We start from the raw sequence: 17445 nt of genomic DNA on the forward strand, positions 1-17445 counted from the left end.
AATAAAATTTTGTAACCACATTTTTTGTTGTGTCAAGGTTAACATATATCTTGCGCTTTACAGCTAACGGCAGCCAATTAAAATTCAGTATCATTGTCGGGAGTGTATACGCAACAAAATTACGGAATAATATTTATTTAAAAAACTACATTAAAAAATAATAAACACTAAAAATAATAAATGAAATGTAAAACCATTTATTCTTGACATCTATTCATAGCCATTATGGTTGCATCCTCAAAGCTCCATCCAATCTAATAACTTCACCATTCATCATTGGATTTTCTATTACACTCTGAACCAGATGTGCGAATTCTTCTGGATTACCAAGTCTCGGAGGAAATGGAACAGATTTAGACAAAAATTGAACTACTTTATCAGGCAATGCATCAAATAAAGGTGTTTTAAACAGACCTAGAAAATCGAAGATTATATTAACATAAAATAAAGCAAAAAAGCATAAAATAAAGAAATAAAGACTTCTACTGGGACCAGATTCTGGCAACTCCTGTATTCGTGCTTTCTAATACTTACAAAGCAGATGAACGATGAATTAAAGAAGATAAAGGGAAATCTAAAATTGCATTTCACTATCTGTCTATTCATCTAGGTAAAAATTCCAACGAATCTTGGTTCCCTGTACTCAGATAGGAGTAAATATAAAATTAAAATGAGAGACATCTTATATTTCAGGGTGTTCAGAGAGAACCATCCTCTTATAAGATGTCTCATTTTCATTTTATATTAGTTTACTCCTATCTGAGTACAGGGAACCAAGATTAGTTGGAATTTTTACCTAGATGAATAGAGCGGTAGTGAAATGCAATTTTAGATTTCCCCTAGTCTTCTTTAATTCATGATTCATCTGCTTTGCTAGTATTAGAAAGCACGAATACAGGAGTTACCAGGATCTGGTCCAAGTAGAAGTCTTTTTTCGGAAATAAAGCTTCGATTTTTTTAAGTAGATGTCGCTACAGTTTCCGTAACGAATTATTTGTTTTAATTCGGCATTGGGAGATAAATTATTTCTCTTTTCGTTCAGAGTAGACCATAGAGCCTCTTCGATGATCCCTATGAAGGGTGATACCTACGTTAAAGGATGATGGTCCTCTCTAAACGAATTGAAATATAAGATGTGTCTCTACTCATTTTCATCATAAATACTAAAGCAATTACTGTACGTACCTGGTGCTATAGTAACCACACGGATCCCTTGGCTCGCCAAATCTCTAGCTAAAGGCAAAGTCATACCAGCTATAGCTCCCTTACTAGCAGAATATGCTACCTGGCCCATTTGACCGTCATATGCTGCTACACTAGCTGTATTTACGACGACTCCTCTACAGCCGTGTTGATCTGGGTCATTTTGCCCGATAAGTCCTACGGACAGTCGAATAACGTTGAATGTGCCAATGGTGTTAACCTAAAAATGAGGTTTATAACAAATATATTACATTTTAAATAAGAACATGTCAAACACATCAATGCAATAAAGGGGTTCTATCCCAGTGACATATGGTAGTGAAGTATGGACAATGGAAAAAGCAAATACGGAGAAATTGGAGAGATGGAAAGGAAATTGCTCAGAGCTATATACAGGGTTGCGAAAAAGTCTGGCAACATGTTATTTTCTCAGAGACCGCTAGAACGATTTTTATAGATTTTGGTGAGTAAGGGTCTTTTAATGCGGCCGATATTATAGTGGTAATTACCTTGTTGTCAAATCTTCCGTTTTCTGGAAATCTAATGAACTCTCTTATTTCAAATGGAACACCCTGTATATTTTTTAAGTTTTGGAATCCTTAAGGAATGCTGATTATTTTTCATATTATGATATTTTCTATACCTATATATATTATCGGTTTACAACGTTCTCCGTCTTCCGATACCCGTTCGCCATTCCTCTCTGTCCGCACATTGATCTACTTGCAGACCTCTTTCATCCATGGCTTTGTTTATTCCTGCCTGCCAACTTTTCCTCGGTCTACCTCTTCTTCTTCTACCTTGCGGTTTCCAGTTTTGTATTTGTTTCGGGATTCTGTCTTCGTGCATTCTTTGTACGTGACCAAACCATCGCAGTTGTATTTCATTGATTTCGTCATTTATTTTCTATACCTAAATGCCATAATTTCGGAGTTATTGCTACATTTATTAAAAAAATTTTTAAACAATTTATAAAAATCAATTTTTTCGGCACAGTTAGACATTATTTTAGGTTTTTTGGATCATTGGGAATAAAAAAGTCTTTTGTCGTTTTTCTCTAAAGCTAATCGTTTTAAAGTTCTAAACAATTTAAAACTAAAAAAAAAAAAAACGAAAAATGACGATTTTCAAGGTTCAAAAACACAAGTAAAAAATAATTTTTGAAATTACAAAGTACCTAAATTCAAGATCAAACCTTCTTAGCTATCATAGATCTTATATTAGATCAGATAGCTATGAGAATTCTTGGCACGTTTTATTTTAAAATATTGTTTTTTTAAATTATTAATGAAGTATATGAGAGAACGGGCGGGGCTGCATTTACAACTAAAAAATAATATTTTAAAATGAAACAAGGCCAAATTTATTATCGGTATCTGATGAAATAAGGCTTGAACTTGAATTTATGCACTTCGTAGTTCCAAAAATAATATTTTTTCCTTGTGTTTTTGAACCTGGAAATTCGTCATTCTTCGATTCTTTTCATTTTTAAATTGTTTATAACTCGGAAACGATTAACTTTATAAATTGTTTAATTTTTTTTTAAATGAATGTAGTAATAACTCCGAAATTATGGCATTTAGGTATAGGGAATATTATATGAAAAATAATTAGTATCCCTTAGGAATTCCAAAGCGCAAAAAATATACAGGGTGTTACATTTGAAATAAGAAAGTTCATTAGATTTCCAGAAAAACGGAAGATTTGACAACGATGTATTACCACTATAATATCGGCCGCATTAAAAGACCCTCACCAACCAAAATCCATAAAAATCGTTTCAGCGGTTTCCGAGAAATTACCGTGTATGAACCCTGTATGAACGAAAAAACACGGTTAAAGGATGGGTGCGACGAACAAATAGGGAGCTAGATGAACGATGAACTGTATAATAAACCAAACACGAGTCGTTTTATAAAGACACAGAGAGTGGCATAGTTGGGGCACGTGATGAGAATGGAAAGGAAGAGGATGATAAAGGTGATCCTATACCTAACCACCTATAACCACCAATCCAGAAAAGAAGGAAAGAACTACCTAGACAAAGATGGTTTTATAGCGTACAGGAACATCTCAGAAAAGAAAGAATTGATGGTTAGGAAGAAAGAGCAACAAACAGGGATGGATGGAGGAGTATAAGTAAGTCAATTTAGTAGGCAAGGAAAACGATTGGACAAGAAGCCACCTGACTTGAAACAGGTTTTGTAATATATTAAAGTATTATATTATTTGAATGTACCTCTATAAATACATTCATACCTGTAAAACTTTGATGAAATCGTCTAAACTATGAGGTACATTCTTCTTAAAATTATAAGTTTTAAATGCTACACCAATCCCTGCACAGTTTATCACATTATCTAGTCTTCCGAATTTATCTTTGGCTGCCGTTAGAGCATTTTTGACATCTTCCTCTGAAATAACCTATAGAAAATATAAATAGTTGATTAAAACTTCATCGAACACATCAAAATAAAAGTATTTTATTCAGAGTAATGATCGCAATCTGGAACTAAATGGTAAGACTCACGTTTACTGGTGCAAATAGTACTTTATCTTCGCCTATAGTGCTTGCTACTTCTTTTCCTTTGGAAGCTGGTAAGTCACAAAGTACTACTCTACATCCTTGTTGAACCAATCTTTCTACCGTCGCCTTTCCCAATCCAGAGGCTCCACCAGTTACCAAACTTACTGCTCCCTAAAAAGTTAATATAACTGATGAATTCGACCGTTACGTGAGGGAAATTCTGGTCTATCACATACACAGGCAAGATATCAACAAAAATAGATAAACACATAAAAAGAAAGGGATAATTATTCCTGGTGTTAACACCAGCTTTCAGAACTAAGAACAACTTAGGCAAATACACTAAGAACAAATAGAGCCAAAAGAAAAAGGAATTACAGAGTGACCGTCGTTTTCTCCACTTTGTTTTATGTCGTTCAGAACCATAAAGCGCAAACTGATTGCCAACGTTTGCATCTGGTGAACGCGCCCATTGTTATATACGCTGTGAGCTCCTGCGTAGAGGGGATATTTATAAATTCGTGAGCGCCAGTAGTGACAAGTCTGTAAACGTTTACCGGAAATTTGACATAAATGTCAAAGTGATTAATTTTAAATTAAAATTAAAAACATTAATTATAAAAAATATTAGTTGATCAAAACTGTGGTTTATATTTTTACCTTAAATATACTTACGTTTTAAATACTGAATTTGCGTTTTTTAATGTTCTGTAATATGTAATTATAAATTAATCTTGGCGCCATCTACATGATAATTGTGAAAGTATCCGAAGTAAGAAATTAATATTTCATCAATATAACGTCAAAATGATTAGCAAAATCTTAAAAAAATCTATTACAATTTAATTACTTTTTAGCGTTGTAAATATTAAGCGATAACAATTAAATAATAAATTTAAAAATTACCGGTGAAAGTTGAATTAGTAACCGCTAGGAGCGACACCAGCGAAGCTCAGAGCGTATACCAATAACGTACGACGTAGATATATTAATATTATGTGACACATGACAGAAGCTCGAAACAAATGACTGTGAATGAAAAGCCCTATTTGCTTCAAATATTTTAGAGAACTGATGACTTGACACACAAATCAGCCTATCCGCTCCGAGCTTCGCTGGTATCGCCACCTACCTACAGGATTACTAGTATAACTTTTACCGGAAATTTTCTGGAAAGAAAAAAGTGTTGCCTATAACGGTTGACTAGTGTTCCTATTTCGGCCGGAATTTTAAAGAGGACAGTAGAAAAGCAAATATATAATACTTAGTTGTTTCAAACTTTTTATTTAAATCTTATCGTGTAATATTTACAACGTAAAGAAGTAATTGGATTGTAATCGATAATTAATAGCAGTAAGTACAGAATTTATTATTCATTATGATTATTTTTTGTGATTTTGCTTATCGTTTTGACGTTTATGTTGACAACTAATATTGGAAAAAATTTATTCTGCAAAAAAGTATAATAATTTAATATAATTATAGTATAATACTTCTTAAATATTAACTTATGAATGACAGTTAACGGCATCCTAAGTTTGCTGTGATTGGTCGTTATATTCACGCATTCAAATTTTGTTTCAAGATTGGATTGTAAAATTGAAACCGTCAAAATTCGAGAGTGTGCTAACTGATCCTTTAGCTCAAATTTTTCTGCCGTTTTAAAATTAAAATTGTGTTTACTTACTTTTTTCTAATTACATCAATCCATTTTTGTCGTTGAATCACCTTATGCTTAGCGACAGGAAAGTTGTAGAATACACAGTTACTATTGTAACCAGTATTTCGACACTCTTTATTACAACAACTTTCGTGATAATATGCCGTGATAATATGCAACTCTTACTGCAGAACGTCAAAAATCAAATTTCCAGTAAAGGTTTACAAACTTGTCACTACTGGCGCTCGCGAATTTGTAAATATCCCCTCTACGTACGAGCTCACAGCGTATACGCTCTGAGCTTCGCTGGTGTCGTTCCTAGCGGTTATTAATTCAACTTTTACCGGTAATTTTTAAATTTATTATTTAATTGTCATCGCTTAATATTTACAACGCAAAAAAGTAATTAAATTATAATAGATTTTTTTAAGATTTTGCTAATCATTTTGACGTTCTATTGATAAAATATGAATTTCTTACTTCGGATACTTTCAAAATTATCGTGTAGATGGCGCTACGATTAATTTATAATTACATATTACGGAACATTAAAAAAACTTAAATTCAGTATTTAAGACGTAAGTACATATATTTAAGGTAAAAATATATACCACAGCTTTGACCAACTAATATTTTTTATAATTAATGTTTTTAATTTTAATTTTAAATTAATCACTTTGACATTTATGTCAAATTTCCGGTAAACGTTTACAGACTTGCCACTACTGGCGCTCGCGAATTTGTAAATATCCCCTCTACCTACGAGCTCACAGCGTATAGTTTGCAATATCCGCGTTGCAGAATCTTTGACAAACGGATATCAGAACACAAAAGGGTTTTCAATAATAGAATAACAGATTATACGTACGCACTTTATCTTCTAGACTTCTAGAGCGTAATCATTCTTTTAATGAACAGTTTCAATTTCTTGATTTCTTCATATTCCAACCTATTCAGTTTTGGAGACAAAGTGCAGACACATAGTAAACTACATCACTTGAGAAATGCACCCTTCCAAAACAGCTGTAGTGACATTAAGTTACAATAAATTTTGTGGAAGTATTGAAAACGAATGTTTTCAGTGTTTTATTATATAAAATGAATCTCCATCAGGTAACGGCCGAATCCATCAATTATTTTTCACTGCGATTGGTTGATTAGCTACTCCGACATTTTATAATTTTGATCAGAATTAAATCTGTATTATATTAAATTGCTATTTTATCTCATATACATGCAATTTAAATACAAAATTAAAGGACAATACTCTTTAAAATTAAGTAAATAATAAAAACACCAAAACAAAAAGGAACTTAACCTGTATTGTAAAATTCCCTCTTCTCATGGTTTAAAGGTACAGTTCATTTTCATTTAGTTTTGTGTAGTTTTAAGTGAGTAAAAAAGTGTATTTAACTTACCTTAATCATATTGTTATCACTGTAATTAAAAACAACAATTTTCACCGATAAATGCGATAGTATATTTCTAAGGATAACACTACAACTTATCCTGCTCAAAGTTCACAATATACTGACTTGCTTTACTTGTTTTGTACTAAACTTAAACATTTAGCAACATTGGTCAATGGAGGGAAGGTTAAATTATAATCTTATGTAAATTTAAGTCAATTGGCGATAATAAATATTGCTTAATGTTTTTTAGCTATGGCTCTTGTAGCTTATGACTATGGCAGTAGTGAGGAAGAAGAAGAGGAAAATAGTCCCAGTTCTGTGATTATTCCTAAAGAAACAGACACCCAAAAAACAAATGGACAACAAATAAGTGAACCTAACAGTACAAATATTTTAGAAGACAACATTTCTGATGATGAAATAGATACAGATGTAATCACTACAAAAAATGACCAAACAGGTTCAAAAAGCCTATTTTCAGTCCTACCAGAAACTAAAACTGTAGCTAAGGAAATTATAGAAGATAAAATAGAAGATTTTATCCCAAAACCATCTATTCCACCAAAAAAAGAAAGACAAAAGGTCAAAATATCAATTCCCTCCTTATCTCAGTTTCAAGACGATGATGAACCAGAAGTCAAAAGAATTAAACCTTCAATGAAAGGTAGTGGTTTAATCGGATTACTACCTCCAGTTAAAGGCGCTGTTAAATCGAATATATCTTTCGTACCAAACGTTATTGCTAACAAAAACAAACCCGTAGCAAGTAGTAGTACAAGTGCTTTAACGCCTAGTAGTGTAAAGAAGAATGCTGATCTCAAGAAAGCCGCCGTTTTGAAGAAACAAAAAGAAAAAGCCAAGATAGTATTAAGTGATGCAGAAAGTGATGACGATTTAGATGTACCAGAAACATATGATGATGAAATGTGGGAAAAGGTATGTGGTAGACCTAAACCAAAACCGGTTATTCAAGTCGAGGAAGAACCACAACTAGAAGAAGTTATCAACATTGCTCCCGAACCTGCCAAACCTTACGATGGTCTCGATAATCAAGCTTTCAAGGAGCTTATTGGAAAATCTAGGAGACCTATAGGAAACATTAAGTTAATTGACATAAACGAAGAGGAGATATTAGCGGATAAGGATCTTTGGATGGCGAAGAGTCTTACAGATCCTGAAATGGCACCGAGGAGTGCCGTTGAAGATCCTGTGGATCCCACAAGGAGGAAGAAACACCACATTACATATTTAGCACAACAAGCTAAGGCTAATGAACAGGAATTGCAGAGCCAATGGGCTGCTAGCAAGAACAATAAGTATGCCAGTAGGGCAAAGTATGGTTTTTAAGTTTATAGGAACATTTTTGTAATTACTTTTGTAAATAAACTTTTTTAATTAATACTGAATGGTAATTATTGTTTGTTAAATACATAAACCTTGGAGTCATTAGTGAATACAATAATAATAAAAAACTTTATTTCCTGCTATTTAAAAACTTAATTATATTTAAATGAACCTACATATGCCAATAAAATTTTTAGCTGATAGTATTAAATATAGCTTATTTTCTAAACTAAATCAACTGTTTCAATACATTCAGCTTTTTTTGGTTATTGTGGTTTTAAAATTGGATGAACTTCGAAAAATAATATTTTGGATACATGCAAAATAGTAAGAGTTTTAGAAAATTATATAGAAAACTATGCAGATAAAGAATATAAGGATAGTGACAGAATTAAAAATAAGTGAATGATAGGGCCTTTCAACGATTCTCATTTGTTTCGAGCTTCTGTCATATGTTGTATAATCCGTGTATATTAATACTAGGTTTGTTCTAGCATCAGTTCCAAATGGTTTGAAACCATCAGCGAATAGCGGACTAGCACGAGTAGAGGGGATAGCACTGGTGGTGACTGTATTATGTTCTCTCACTGAACAACTGTTTGCTGACGGTTTCTGACTAGTTTGACTGTTTGCTAGAACAAACCTATTACACAGATTATACAATGTATGACAGAATCTCAAAACAAATGACAATCAATGAAAAGCTCTATTGAGTTGATTTGATTGTAAATAGTTCTTAGCTTTTTCTTCGATGACTTGCTGTAGTAGGTATGTGTATTGTCTCTATTGTTGATCTCCCTTTTCTAAATCCCTGTGGATAGTGTCCTATATTTTTTCTATACAACAATTGGATAGTTATTCGAAACGGAACCAAGTGACAAATTCGAGAATATTCAGAAATTACCACCAAGCGATTTCTACTGGAGTATATTGAATATTCTAAAAATATCTAAGCCCCAGAACGACATCTATTAACAAGAACACCAAGCGCCAACAACAACGATTTATAATTTAAACTAAACTTCTAACGTAATTTTCATTCGTGACAAATTCGAGAATATTTAAGAAATTACCACCAACTGATTTCTACTGAAGTATATTAAATATCTAAGTCCCAGAACGACATCTATTAACAAGAACACCAAGCGCCAACACCAACGATTTATTTTTTAAACTAAACTTCTAACGTAATTTTCTCCGAACTACTAAATAGGCGCTTGGTTCCTTTTCGAATAACTCTATCCAATTTAGTTGTGTTCTTATGATTGTAGTCAGGATCTTATAATGTTGTGGTCAATAATATAAAAGCTCTATAGTTGTTACACTTAGTTGGATCCCCTTCTTAAAAATAGGTGATGTGTCCATTTTTCTATTCTACAGGCATGTTTTCGTTCTTCCAAATTTTGACCCTTAGTTTGTACATATATATTTCAGTAGCTCATCTCAGTTCATCGTTAATTCCATCTGGCCCCGGAGTTTTGCTTAGTTCTAGTTGTTTTACAACATCTATGAATTCTGGACAGCTAGGTGCTCTTTCTCTGCATCTCTATTGTCTGTTATTTCTTCCTCTTCTGTAAGTTTCTTGGTTGATTTTGATCCTATCCATCTATCTTCGAGCCTTAATCTATCCATTTTGGACATAGGCCTCCCCTTCTCTTTTCCACTGGTTTCTATCCAGTGCTGTGGTAATCCATATGGATCCGGCATGCTTTTTGAGGTCGTCGCTCCATTTTATCTGAGGCCTTCTTCCAATGGTCTCCAGTATCTGCTTGTTCCATCTTTCATCTGCTAAACATGTAAAGAAAATATGTCAACAGACAACAAGCATATAAAACACTAGAAAACTAAACACATCATCTTAGGATTTTTATGGTCTATAGAGGTAAATATGGCATTTGTAAAGAGACCAAAGAGATAATTGACCCAAAACACACAGAAAAGGATACACGGAGTGACTACCTATGGAAGCAAGAGAAATCTATCTACATCTCAAATGAAGAATTTATTCAGTTTATTAAACATGAAAAACTATGGGGAGCGATCTGATACCAAATGAACTGATAAATTATTGTGCAGCTCACTACAGAAAAACTAACAACATTAATTACAAAAATTATAAGATACCAGAAGAATAGAGAACCAGCAGACTATTCCTGATATTCACGAAAAAAGGATTCTTTAATGTGCAATCTGAGCACCAAGACAGTTTTTCCGGTGATTTCTGAATATTATATTGTTGACGTACATATTTGAAGTCTTTTATTATATGTTAACACAACATACAATTAACATTATTACACATATCACATTAACTGACCAATACAGTCGGCTCTCTTAACTTTTTGCTTCAAACTAGGCCACTGCACTAAAAAGTTATCAGCCAAGTAAATCAAAATTTTACCAGTTAGCGATAAAGTTTTGGTTCTGCAAAAACTTTCAACGAAAACAATTTTCGTGTCTGTTACGAAGGCACATTTCAACAAAAACCCTAGTCCACAAATGGGAATGCAGGTGCCAGGACCATTGCATAAAATGAGATCTGGCCGAATTTTCAATACGATTGGAATGCTGTAAAGTATCGAAAACAAGGTGGTAAAAATCGAAGTGAAGTATGATTGATGTACGACTCTACTGCGAGGAATCTTTGTAATATAGTACTCTCCTTTGTTGCCGTTCGAAGACTTGTCTTTTTCCAATTTTTCCACTTTGGTTAAGCTAGTAGTATCACTACTGGCGATAATGTAGTACCTTGGAGAATACTTATTAAAATCTATATTTTCTATTAGAGACAACATCTCTGTAGTGTGTCCACCTGAGCCTATACATATTACAGTTTTACAAGCTTTGGTTCTCTTTTCAGTTGCATATCTACTGTAGCCTGTAGTGTTTTTGTGGATCAAAAACAAGATTCTTGCTATCACTATTATAAATGATAATATACATAATTCCACGATTAGATGTGCTAAAAATGAAATGCAGTTAGTCAACCGCGAATATAATCAATTGTAATACTTACTTTCCATTTATTTCTATCAAATAATTGAGATTTTAATGTAATTAACATGTAAACATATTTTGGTCTTTAAAAACTGTCAAATGTTGTGTTTGTTTACCCATATGCGTGACAACCTTTATTCAGTGTGGGTTTTACTCGTTTTACTGCTGAAAATCGCGCCCCTATATATTATACATTATTTTATAGTTTTTCCATTCCTCTTAGTTTAATATCTCGTTTATTTAATATTACTCAAAATTTTCACAGATTAGAAGTGAACGATGCCAATTCTTCCGCCCTTCTTCCAAAGATAGTGCGGTTTACACTGCAGCCGCTGTAGCCACGCCTATGGATTCTACCTTGTCATGAATGACACTAAAAACGTCATCTCTTTATAAAAGAAGAAGAATTTTGTTGCAATGCAATAACCTTAATTTTGATTTTGACATAAATGAGTATGTCATGTTTGTTTTATGTGTTGGAAATTACCAAAATATTTAAGAAAACAATTTGCAATCAAGATGTAAAATTCCCAGTAATGTTTTAGGAGTAATTTTATCAAATCCCTTTTAATTGTATTTCAAGGAGGCAACTATGGGAGGTTATGTGCCATTTGCTGCAAGAATCACCACAATTTTGTTTAGGATGATTTTGAGGGTCTGGGCGTATTCAGGCCTTGTATTAGTATTTTGTTGCCTAGTTTATTATTTATATGGAGCAGTTTTTGCTATGATTTTATTGTTTTTTGCTGTCACAGGTAAATATTATCATTATCAATGCCCATGTTGTAGTAAAAGAGAATTTGTTTTATAGGGATTTTGTATCAAATTCAAGATAGCTTACTTTATAATTCAGAATTGCCTACACATTCAAGGGTCTATGTACCAATACCATCCACGTTTAACCTTCCTTATGAGAGCGTAATGACCAAAACCTCAGATGGAATACAAATTCATATGTATTTCATTTCTCAGTCCAAAGATAAACAAAAACCGTGTCCTACGATAGTCTATTTTCATGGAAATGCAGGGAACATTGGCCATAGATTGCAAAATTGTGCGGGATTGTACAGTAAGCTCCAATGTAATATTTTGTTAGTCGAATATAGAGGATATGGGTTGTCTGAAGGCGTACCTTCGGAAGATGGCCTTTATTTAGATGCGAAAGCAAGTCTAGATTATTTGTTTACCAGGAATGATATTAATCATTCAGAAATCATAATTTTTGGTAGATCTTTAGGTAAGTTATGTATCTAATGTTGTTGTTCAATTTGCTTAATGAAAAGGGAACCTATTTAATATAACATAAAGCAATAATTATAAATTGAAACATATACTTCAATATCTAATATCTATTTAAAATCAAAAACATCTCTGCTGATTAATTTTTTCTAAGGCACATTTGCTAAGTACTATTCGATTCTGAAATTCATCATTATTTAATTCTTGGTGCATTTGAATATGGTAACGGTGCAATTTGTTCTTAGAAATAATTTTGGACAGAGTAGTTACTAAGTATATATAGCGCGATTCATCGACGTCTAGCGAGCATATGATAGAATAAAGAGAAAGCAATTAAAAGAGGCGCTTGAGGGATTGGGAGTTAACAGAAAGTTACGCAACATGATACATCTTACTTTAGACAATAAAAACAATCAATCATCTGACAAATTGATAGTAAACGAAGGATTAAGGCAGGGCGATCTTTTCTCATCATTACTTTTAATCTTGTGCCTAGAAAAAATAATGCTAAAAGCGAAAATCAATAGAGAAGGAATCCTGTATCACAAAAGACACAAAGTTTTGTCATTTGCGGATGATGTGGTATTGCTGGCAACAGGAGAAAAAGAGCTACAGGAAAAATAGCACAGAGAATAGTAAAAGTAGCGAAGAAAATGGGAGTGTACATAAATGAAACTAAATCAAAATGTATGGAATGGATAGATGGTCAGTTCCTTAGATTAACGAAACATGGTAGAAAGACTTATGTACCTACGAGCAATAATATCACATAAACCGAACGTTAAAGAAGAAATACAAGCTAGAATAATGGGAGGCAATAGAAGTGTACATGCGCTTAATGGAATGTTGAAAACCAAGTTTTTATCAAAAAAATGCAAAAATACAGTTATACAAAACAACTACATACTATTATAAATAGTAACATACTGCAGTGAGACATTGACAATGACATAAGTTGAACAAAATTTACTGAAGATCTATGGAGGAATAATAAAGGACAGTTTATGGATAAGAAGATCAAATGATGAGTTAAAGGAATTATACAACCAACCTAATATAATAGGAGTGATAAAGGCACAGAGACTTAGATGGTGAGGTACCTATAAAGGATGCCGAACATGAGGACTCCAAAAAAAAAAAACAATAATAGAAAACACTGCCATTTTGTCAGAGTAAAAGCAAAACTTAAACTAAATTGGTTTTAAATTTTGTTTTTTTTTATTAATTCCAAAACACCAATTTGGTTTTCGTAGCAAACATGGAACAATAGAGCAAACACATCGTATAGTCGAACAAATCAGCAATGATCTAGAAAACAAGAGGTACTGTAGTGCAGCTTTTCTAGATATCAGCCAAGCATTCGACAACGTGTGGCATACAGGACTCCTCTGAGCTGAAGAAAAATCTTCCATATCAATATTATTTAATTATAAAATCGTATCTGACAGATCGCTTTTCATTAGTAAAACAACAAGATGCTCGCTCAGAACTATTTAAAATAAAATCCGGCGTCCCACAAGGTAGTGTACTTGGTCCCTTACTATACCTGTTATTTACTGCTGACCTACCTACAACTAGATTGACAACAGTCGCAACATTCGCGGATGACACAGGTATTATCGCATCTCACACAGACCCCCAAAGAGCTTCGCATAACTTACAAGCCCACTTAAATAAAATAGAAAAATGGTTAAAAAAATGGAAACTAAGAGCTAATGAAACAAAATCGACCCACATGACATTTACCATGCGAAGAGAGAGCTGTCCACCAGTATACATAAACAACAAACAATTATTACAAGTAGATACAACCAAATACCTGGCATACATCTAGATAAAAGACTAACATGGAGAAAACACATATTCACCAAAAGAAAGCAACTTGGACTCAAACTTCAACAAATGTACTGGATTCTGGGTAGACATTCAAGACTGTCAATTGAAAATAAATTAGTGGTATACAAAGCCATACTTAAACCCATATGGACCTATGGCATACAGCTATGGGGCTCAGCCAGCAACTCTAACTTGGAAATTATACAACGTTTTCAAAATAAGGCATTAAGAACCATCGTAAACGCTCCATGGTACGTCCCCAACACAATAATAGAGAGAGACCTGAAAGTTCCCAGCATCAAAGAAGAAATCAGCAAATACAGTGAAAAGTATGAAGAAAGACTTAGTGCGCATCCAAATGATTTCGCGAGTGAATTATTAAACACGGAGGGTGAAGTTCGCAGGTGAAGTTTTACTTTATTTTACTAGTGTACTAAGAAGCTCAAGATAGAAATAGGTGGAAATTTTTACGGGAGGCCTACGTTCAGCAGTGGACAAATATAGGCTAGTTGATGATGATGATGACTATCTATACATTTGTTGATAATTTAGAAAGGAAAGTTTTCATTGGAATTCTTACCTACATGTCATAGCCTAAGAAAGTCATAACTTTAACTGATTGTTCCTAACGGAACAGATTGTTAAATAAATTGGAGTAATAAAAAAAAATTTTGTTTCACATTGTGAAAAGTTGTACACCATTTAAAGTGTTTGAAACTTATGACAAAAATTGGCAAGCTCGCACAGACACTGTCATAATTAATGCAAAAGACAGCAAAATATTAATTAGCAAAATTAATTATTTTGTGAATATCAAGCACTATTTCATTATAATTCAATATTATAATAAAAATTATAAAATATTCCTTACTAATATGATATAAATGAAGGGTTTGTAGAAACATAGTTTTGTTTTATAATTAAAAGAAATGTTTACATTTATAATTAAATGAATCCCCTTGTTGAGTAAATTGACTCTTCCATCTATTTCACGTGTCATGACAAGTTTTCATTTTACCATAGAGAAAAATTAATACAATGTAACTATACAAACTTCACTTCAAAAATTGCAACAGTTCTGTAGTGCTACAATTATTTTATTCCTTTTCCTTCAAACCAAAAGACTTTTATCTCATTCTAGGTGGTGCGGTGGCTATAGATTTGGCTACAAGAGAAGAATACTTTGGAAAAATCTGGTGTTTAATTGTAGAAAATACATTTACAAGCATACCTGATATGGCAAAAGTATTATTAGGTTGGAGGATGCTGCAGTACTTTCCTTTATTTTTCTATAAAAACAAAGTAAGTTGTTAAAATTTTTATTTAAATTGCTGCTATGTACATTACTATTAAAATTCCAAGAGGAAAATCCACCAAAAGTCTTAGGTGAAGTTTACCTGTTGTCTTGTAACCTGTAAGAAGAAGATTTTCTGTTGGAGTGAATGCACAGAGAGTGATAAACTCCAACAGAAGTAGGAAAAAGAAGATCTACTTAATGTAGCCAAAGGAACAACAATGTGGCTTCTGCGTTGAAGAAGCTGAAGTCTAAAATACTACTTTGCAGTAGTACTTGTATGGAAAGATGCCAAGACGAAGAGTATAGAATTGATATAGGACTGAAGATGAAAATTATGAATAGATAGATGTAACTTGAATAGCTAGCTCAATATGCAAGAACTAACAACCGAAACATTATGATCATGGCCCTTATTTGGCCAAGAACGTTGCCTAAAGGAAGTTGGCTGAGAAGAAGAGTTAGAATAGGATCGAGATGTGGATGGAGGTTGCGAAGACCAGGATAAAGTTTCCTCCAAACGTTTGCACTTTATAGTAAGGTCATCAATGTTCTGAATGTCCATAAGAGCTAATTGTTGATGATAAAAGGGTAATAGACATTTAAGGATGATTTTAATTTTAGCTAAATCTGACAAAGGAGTGTCTAAACGACTACACATACCTAATATAGTATTAATAAACATAGTAACAGATTCCCCAGGTTTCTGCTTATGATTCTTAATTTGATCTAGTAGGTCGTCCTGGAACGAGTACGGAAGAAAATCTGACTTCAACTTTTTAATCAGATCAGACCAACAAGAAAAATTACCCCTATTATTCCTAAACCAGGTAAAAGCTGTCCCGGTGAACAGTTCAGCAGATGCAGCAAACAAATCCTCTTCAGAAACACCTCTAGATACTCGAAGACATTCAACCCTTTCCAAAAATGACATCACATCAGTGTGCTGTTTTTCACCTGAAAATGAAATACCCCATTTGTGTACTTGCACAGGTTTGGAGTAAGTGAAACTAGATACATTGACTGGAGCATTAGGAGTAGAGGTAGCTATGGGGTTAACTCTAGAATCAAGTTCACCCTCTAGTGTTAATATTCTAAGAGAAACAGATTTCTTGAAAGGTTCCTGTTCTTCGGTAGGACAGTGTAACAAGTGTACACGGGCAGAAATATGGCCTAGACGAGATGTTAATCGCGCATACTCTGTATCCTTTACAGTTCCCCTAAATTTTTCGATTTTTTTAGACAAGCTGTCCAATGTTTCAGAGATTCCTTTCTGTTGTTCCTCAAAAGGGATGGATACAGCTGATATTTGGAGAAAACTCCTATTGCCAGCTTCTTGTTTCAAAGCACCTCTCAGAAGATTGCGTTTTTTATCGACAGTTGTCGACTCCTCTGGCATTATGTCCCTAATCTTTAATTCATAATCCAGTTCATCCACCAGAAGATGTTCAGCTTTAAAAGCACACATGATGAGAGCAAAATTATTGACAAGTAGTCCAAAGAACAGAAGTATGAAAGATACCTAAGTTTGCACGCAAAATATATATACCGAGAAAATATTCGCAACACACCAACAAAATCAAAATGGCCAGCAAAAAAAATATATATATATATATATATAATGAAGTATATAATCAAATAAATAAGATCAAATAAATGGATAAATAATCCAATAAATAATGTATACTCAAGTAAACCTACTACCTAAATACTGGAAGTAAGTTTTTATTTATATGTAACTTACCACCACTTTGGAAAAAATATATATAATAATAATCAATGCTTAGTTGTACCTCCAACTATACCACTATTGGCTGAAGGAATAAAAATTACCTTATATGAATTATATTATTAATAGCAATATTAAATATAAGTTCCCAATAAAAAATTCAAATTTAACCCAGAATGTAAGTTGCACAAACCTATACTATAA

General features: G+C 33.1%; 4 protein-coding genes across 7 annotated transcripts in view; 2 read left to right on the forward strand and 2 right to left on the reverse strand.

Annotated features, from left to right (window-relative positions):
• Positions 1-118: 118 nt before the first annotated feature.
• On the reverse strand, positions 119-7068 carry LOC126890896 (3-hydroxyacyl-CoA dehydrogenase type-2). 2 transcript variants are annotated; one of them, XM_050660056.1, is made up of 5 exons: positions 6809-7068; positions 3734-3901; positions 3463-3627; positions 1186-1423; positions 119-414 (listed from the first exon to the last, which is right to left on the reverse strand). In XM_050660056.1, the coding sequence occupies exons 1-5, from the start codon at positions 6815-6817 to the stop codon at positions 224-226; spliced, it is 771 nt and encodes a 256-aa protein (XP_050516013.1). In that variant the 5' UTR covers positions 6818-7068; the 3' UTR covers positions 119-223. The 2 variants fall into 2 exon arrangements, with proteins under 2 accessions (XP_050516013.1, XP_050516014.1); XM_050660057.1 differs by lacking the exon at positions 3463-3627 and having other exon boundaries at positions 6809-6998.
• On the forward strand, positions 6257-8203 carry LOC126890892 (uncharacterized). Of its 3 annotated transcripts, none has more exons than XM_050660050.1 (2): positions 6257-6503; positions 7053-8203. In XM_050660050.1, exon 2 carries the CDS (start codon positions 7055-7057, stop codon positions 8147-8149), a length of 1095 nt encoding a protein of 364 aa, XP_050516007.1. In that variant the 5' UTR covers positions 6257-6503; positions 7053-7054; the 3' UTR covers positions 8150-8203. The 3 variants fall into 3 exon arrangements, with proteins under 3 accessions (XP_050516007.1, XP_050516005.1, XP_050516006.1); XM_050660048.1 differs by lacking the exon at positions 6257-6503 and adding an exon at positions 6573-6744; XM_050660049.1 differs by lacking the exon at positions 6257-6503 and adding an exon at positions 6763-6781.
• Positions 8204-10388: 2185 nt separating this feature from the next.
• On the reverse strand, positions 10389-11460 carry LOC126890897 (UDP-N-acetylglucosamine transferase subunit ALG14 homolog). Its single transcript, XM_050660058.1, has 2 exons — positions 11163-11460; positions 10389-11108 (listed from the first exon to the last, which is right to left on the reverse strand). The coding sequence occupies exons 1-2, from the start codon at positions 11167-11169 to the stop codon at positions 10450-10452; spliced, it is 666 nt and encodes a 221-aa protein (XP_050516015.1). The 5' UTR covers positions 11170-11460; the 3' UTR covers positions 10389-10449.
• A 139-nt stretch (positions 11461-11599) lies between these two features.
• Positions 11600-17445, forward strand: part of LOC126890893 (protein ABHD13) — a 36666-nt gene continuing 30820 nt past the window's right edge. Inside the window, exons 1-3 of the mRNA XM_050660051.1 lie at positions 11600-11898; positions 11955-12380; positions 15360-15520. Of these exons, the coding sequence (XP_050516008.1) occupies positions 11736-11898; positions 11955-12380; positions 15360-15520 (750 nt within the window). The 5' untranslated portion in view covers positions 11600-11735. The remainder of the gene's footprint in view (positions 11899-11954; positions 12381-15359; positions 15521-17445) is intronic.

The sequence above is a fragment of the Diabrotica virgifera genome, chromosome 9 (genome assembly GCF_917563875.1).
Source record: "Diabrotica virgifera virgifera chromosome 9, PGI_DIABVI_V3a".
Classification (NCBI taxonomy): Eukaryota; Metazoa; Arthropoda; class Insecta; order Coleoptera; family Chrysomelidae; genus Diabrotica; species Diabrotica virgifera.